At 53.1% G+C, this 6000-nt stretch overlaps 1 protein-coding gene across 2 annotated transcripts in view; it reads right to left on the bottom strand.

The window, feature by feature from the left end:
• The window catches only part of ACSS2 (acyl-CoA synthetase short chain family member 2), a 33064-nt gene extending 27316 nt beyond the window's left edge, over positions 1-5748 (bottom strand). The window contains exons 1-2 of one of the 2 annotated variants that reach the window (XM_083801253.1): positions 5546-5748; positions 5129-5324 (exon numbers count right to left, since the gene is read on the bottom strand). In XM_083801253.1, coding sequence (XP_083657379.1) covers positions 5129-5324; positions 5546-5669 — 320 coding nt within the window. In that variant the 5' untranslated portion in view covers positions 5670-5748. The remainder of the gene's footprint in view (positions 1-5128; positions 5325-5545) is intronic. The other variant, XM_083801254.1, reaches the window with a different exon arrangement.
• Positions 5749-6000: the final 252 nt, after the last annotated feature.

The raw sequence follows: 6000 nt of genomic DNA on the forward strand, positions 1-6000 counted from the left end.
GACACCTGGAAGCATCCGACCTCCTTCCTTTGACACCAGGCTTCTGCTGCCGCTCCCCATACCCCCAAGCAGCAGAGCCGGGAAGGGCCGCGCAGAGCAGAGGTGCCCTGCTGGAAGGACGGAGGACCCTTGTTCTCACGGGCTCAGGTGCAGCTGCTACAGAGAGTTCTGTAACGCCCCCTGCCATGCCGAGAGAGGCCACAAAACCCACCAGCGACAGCTCTGCTTCCTGGGGTGGAAAGCTAGGGCTGTCACTGCCCTTGAAGGAGCACACAAGATGCGTGGCTTCACAGAGCAGGAGCACACTCAACGCACGTTATTACCCGCTTCTGGGGCACCTAACCCGCCTGCCTGCTGGAAGCAGAGCACTGTACCGCCCAGCGATGCCTCCAGGATAATTAAGATCTGCCAAGACCACAGATCGATCACCCTGCTCTCAGCACGCAGCAGGGAGACTACCCAGCCCCCTGAGGACGTACCCCAAAAGGCCCCTCTGCTCTGACCAGTAGGGTCACCCCCCTCCCCAGTGCGCATCCCCACCCAGAAGGGAGCTGTGCAGAGCCTGGGTAAGACCCCAAACACACGGAAACTTCTCCATAATGGCCCTCGCTGCTGCAGCACTTACCTGGGCCCCCCTGCAGCAGCACCGGGTGCAGCTGTTTGGTGGCAGCCACGCTTTGACTGCTCTCAGCGGCATGCAGGCACACGCCTGGAGGTGCGTAGCAGCAAACACAGCTTTCCCAGGGCTGCTTTGATTATATATATATATTTTTTCCCCCCTCCAGACCAGCTGTGTGATTCAAGGACGTGCTTTCACTACCAGAATAGTGTTGAAAGAGGCTGTGTCACTCAAGTATGACAAATCATCCAGGAAGTTACCAAAGAAAAGTCAGTTTGGCACAGGACTTTCGGATGTCCTGAAGCCAGCGGGAGTAGCAGAGCTGAGAGCACTGCGTAGAAGCTGGCTATGATTAAGTGCCTCTGAAACTCTTGGTGTTAACAGCCACCACCTTCAGTCACAGCATCCGTGTACATGACAGTAATGGAACACGGACACCTGTGAAGTTATCTAAAGGAAGAAAAGAAAAACCAAACACAAACCCACACTGGGTTCTGGAGGCAAAGCACTGATTGTTCTCAGCAGTTTAAGGCAAGCTCATTCCTGCAAGCAGAAGAGATCCAGATCTTTGCAGAAGTGCAACTGAAATACAGCAGCATCTGGCTTCATTTTTGGCTCAGAGGTGGCTCATCCCAGAATCAAGCACTCCACCGTGAGCTGTGGGCTGCCACTCTGCTAACAACAGCCACCAGATCAAGTACACAGCAGTGGAGACATCGTCCCACCGGGCCCCAGCCGCATGCTCACACCAAACAGGCGTTCAGCTTCGGCTGAGCACTGAGCTTCCGAGGACAATCTGTATCCTCTCTGGAAGACTGCTGCCAAAAAACAAAACAACAAACAAACACAAACCACAAAACTATTTCCAGTTTCTTAAAAAAATCTAGTAGCGATCAGGGAGTAGTGTTTTGCTTTCCAGATGATTTTATTTTACTTAAAACCATTCTCTAAGTTTATTTCTTAAAGAAAGATTTATTGGAAGAAGTCTTACGACTACAACCCCCTAAATCTTCTTCTACATTTAGAAAAACAGCTTCATTTTATCTTTGCATGTTACACTTGCTCAAGATCCAGATTGGGATCGATTAGCAGCTATTCTCTCCTTTAAATAAAGCTGCAGTAAGCTCTGGCTGCCTTCACTACCCTTCGCTTCTCCTTTCTAAACGCGTTACTCCATATGAAAACACAAGAAAACAAAAAACCTACGTTCTTCCAAAGCTGGCAGAAACCAGCACCCTGCTAAACCCACGCACCTAGGCAACAAGGAGACAAAAAGTAGCACACTGAGCTCCATCTCCTGCCCCCTAGTCCCACCAGGGCTGCAGCTGGGCTGACTGGTTTGGGAAACAGAGCTCAGAAATGAGTGCTTCAGCTGTGCCCAGGTCACACAGACAGGTCACACACAAACTTCCTCTACGTACCTCTGCACCCCAGAGCCTAATTAGCAAGAACATGGCAGAGCTCCACACTAGGTGTTTGGCTTCTTGAATTCCCACCCGGTTATATTTTTACTTCCACAGCCTCACCAGGCAGAGGTTTACACTAGATCATTAACAGGTGTTTCGACACAGACGTGAGGGTTTGTCTGTGCACTGCCCCGAGTCCCACGCAGATGCCCTGTCCCAGCTGGCTGCGCAGAGCCACGCGCGTGCAGTGCCCACGAGCGCCAGGGCAGGTATCTACCTGCAAGCAGCTGCAGCGCTATTGCCTGCAGACTTTCCACACAACGATGAAAGAGATGTCGCTTTTCAGACCAGCACTTTATCAGAAACATTTCCTGGCTCTTCTGTTCCTTTTTAGGCCACCCCAGCAATACCAAGCAGAAAGAGGAATCAAAAGCAGAGGGGACAGAAATACTTGTAACGTTCGCAAGCAGCAAGAGACATCGTAGCGAGACAGGCAACAGAGAACCAGCATCTCCTACAACTCAGGGTGGTCATTTTGAAGTCAGCAGCGCTAACTGCACCCAGGGGGTGATACCACAGCAGCGTCACCTATGTACAAGTCCCCCAGCGTGAAGCAATCTCACAGACCGTCCTCTGTGCCAACAGAGCAGCCCCACGTCTGAGGCAAACAGCTCGCCAGTGAACCTGATGATGGCGCTGCTCCAAGAGCCTGGTGGCCAACGCACATCCCTGGGCTTACACCCTCCAAGCAGGGCTGAGCTGTGCCCTCTGGGACTGGCAGTGGTACAGGAGCCTTCAGAGCAGCTTGGCGAGAGCCCATGGGGATGAGCTGCCAGCTCCTTCCAGCCCACGCCAAACTTAACACAGCCATAGTGAGCTGTTCTAACTTTTGTCAGGACACATTTCTCCTCAGATACACTCAGCGATGCCTGGAAATGCTGTTCATTTTCCTGCTTTCTCTCTGAAAGCAAAGACCATGACCTCGCATCTTTTCAAAGCTTTCATACAGCTGGGGCAGTCAGTGATACCTCAGGGTCATCTCAGCCCCTTCTTCTCCTACCCAGCTCTACAGACATCCTTAGAAGCAAGAAGTTGGCCAAGGCACTTCAAAAACCCAAGTTTTTCCTTGGAAACCTCTTTGGCTTGCAGAGGCTCTCATTCCTCTTCTGACCTTTCAACCAGTCTGACAAGTCTCAAGTGTTTTTAGAAAGCCAGGCTTGTCCAACAGAGTTTTTAAAGGCAAAACGTGGAAGGACAAGATGACAACAAGTATATTTTGTTACTGAAGATAAAAGCGTGTCTCCAGAGAGGCATGTGCATGTTCCCTGAAGAGTGATTCTACAGTTAACAACCCTTAGCCCTGCTCCTTGTACCACAGGTTTGCAGGTCAGCGCTGCACACATCATGCTCAGTGTGCCTCTTCCACCCCTTGCGCTATTACCTCCACAGCTGACAGCTCCAGACACAGAATCAGCCATTCGCAACAGACCCAAGTTGGGAGAGTTTATCCCAAAGTTGTCATCAAAAACCGCCTGCTAAGGATGAAGACAAACTTGTTTTTAGCATTGTAAACACCACAACTGACACCCACCTATGCACTGCAAGTATTGCTCAGCATCAAACACCCCGCTAAGGCTGCCAGAAAAGCTAACAAGAAAAGCCTTTACTAAGACAAAATTAGAGCTGTAGGCTGCTGCCTAACTGCCACAAGGAGATTTATGTGCACGAAGAAGGATGCAGGATGCGCCCGCTCCCTCCAGAACAGCTGGCTGCTCTGGCTGCCCAGGAGGCTGCCAAATGGTGCTGTTTGCTGCCACACCTTTACCGGAATGAGTTTACAATTTCATTCAGAAGCTGAAGTCATTTTACATCTGAGTGAGCTGGCACATGTGTTTGACTAGCAGGGAAGTAAATACTTTCCACCATTTCACCTGTGTACTATCATCAGTATGATTATTTGCTAGGCAGCAAGTGTAATTTTCTTTTGCTGAAGCAGTAGCTGTATGGATAGAAACAGCTTATATGAACCCAGTTTTACAATCACAGCCACAACAACACTTTATAAGCACGTTTCTTTTTGTAGTAGAGTAGCCACAAATCACCTCAAGGTAACAGCCACACATGGTGGGGATGACTCTTCAGCTGCACACAATCACTTAGAGGACCGCTGATCACCATTAGAGCACCTGGTGTTTTTACTGAAATAAGGATAAGACTTCTACAGCAGCCCCTCTGAAGGGACTCAGATTAACACAAATGATTGCATCCTAACAAGTTGTATTTGTTTCATTTTGATTCTGCGCTGCCCCACACAGTCAGGGGAACACGGATGCAGAGTAAACACATACTAATTCAAGGGAGCAGCCAAACACGAGTGGGCAAGGCACTGTTCTCAACCTGGGGGCACAGCTATGATGCCAGCTGAGCTCGTTCTGCAGTGGAGCATTGGTTCTAGACCTCACATATCACTAGAGAAGCTTATTTGGTATCAACATGAAAAATTCTACTCCACAGAGCTTTTCAAACTATGAACTACTCTGGGGGTAGAAAAAAATACAAGCACATTTCAGATAAGGCTGGGAGTTAACTTTTCTTCCCAAAAGGTAAGCTCTGAAAAGCCAGGCTTTTAGACGGTATCACAACACCACATATGCTCAAGTGCAAGGAATCAATACAGAAGGTTTGGGAAAGAACCTTTCTGCCACAGGAATGGAAGCTTGCCAGACCCACGGAACACAGCAACAGGCTTAATTTGCTTTTTGACTGTGGATGTTGGCTGTTCCTGACCCCATTTCTTCCATCCCTGTCTTCCTACTTCCCAGGGGCTTTGTGGCACCTGCCAGGAGAGCACCCGAGGGCTCCCAGCAGGTACAGCCCAGGAGAGCCGGGAGCTCCCCGCCACCACGCCGTGCTGGGCAGCGCAGCTCGGTCACACAGCCCCTTTCGAGCACACAGAGAGCAAACACCTGCTGTATCTATGCCAAGATTAAAGCCTCTCAGGTTTTATCGTGTTTTAATTCACCTTGACAGCAATCAATACCATTTGTACACTTCAACATTATGCTCACACACTTCCCACATCGTAATAAAAACGGGTATTTACCAGTAAAAAGCAACTTTGTCCCCAAGCTTCTTCTCGCCGACATTCCTATCCAGGAGGTTGTAGCAGATGTTGGTCGTCGCCCCTTTCATCCACTCAATGAAGATCTTCCCCTTCGTCACATCGAAGTTGTACTTCAGAAACGGCCCCGAGTGCTGGCGCTTCCAGTAGAACTCCTTGGCAATGTCACCCCAGAACTCTGCAAAAGCAACGGCCGGAGCGTATCACCCGGGAACCCAAGCGGATGAGGGGAAAAATTAACAAGAACGCTTCGCCTCCCCGCGAACACCTCAGAGAACTAACGGGCAGCGCGGCCGCCCCCTCCCGCTCCCCTCACCGAGGCCGCAGCCCCCGGGCGGCTCCGGCGGCGCCGTCTCGCGACCGCCCCCCGCGGCCCCGGCCCCGGCCCCAGCCCCTCACCCTGCGGCTCCTCCACGGAGCGCTGGTAGAGGCGCTCGTAGTGGGGCAGCGAGGGGACGTGCGCCGCCGGCAGCAGCTCGGGCCGCGGCGGGTAGAGCCGGGCCTGCTCCTCGGGCTGCACCATGGCGGGCGCCGGCGGCTCTGAGCGGGAGGGCGCCGCCGAGCCCGCTTCAAAGCGGCGCGGAGCCGGGGGCGGGGACCGCGACGGGGACGGGGACGGCGGCGGGGACCGCCCCTCACCGCCCGCCCGCCCGCAGCCCCGGCACCGCCGCCGGGCTCGGGCGCCCCGGAGCAGGCGCGGGCAGAGGGCGGTCGCCCGCACCCGGCTGCGGCCGGGGGGACGGATGGCCGAGTGGCCCGCGGCGGCGCGTCCCCGCCGGTGTGCCCGCCGGTGGTGGCCTCCCGTCGGCCGTGTCCCCGCTGCCGGTCGAGTGTCCCTGTCAGCCGTGTGCCCC

The sequence above is a fragment of the Anser anser genome (assembly GCF_964211835.1).
Source record: "Anser anser genome assembly, chromosome: 16".
NCBI classification, from domain to species: Eukaryota; Metazoa; Chordata; class Aves; order Anseriformes; family Anatidae; genus Anser; species Anser anser.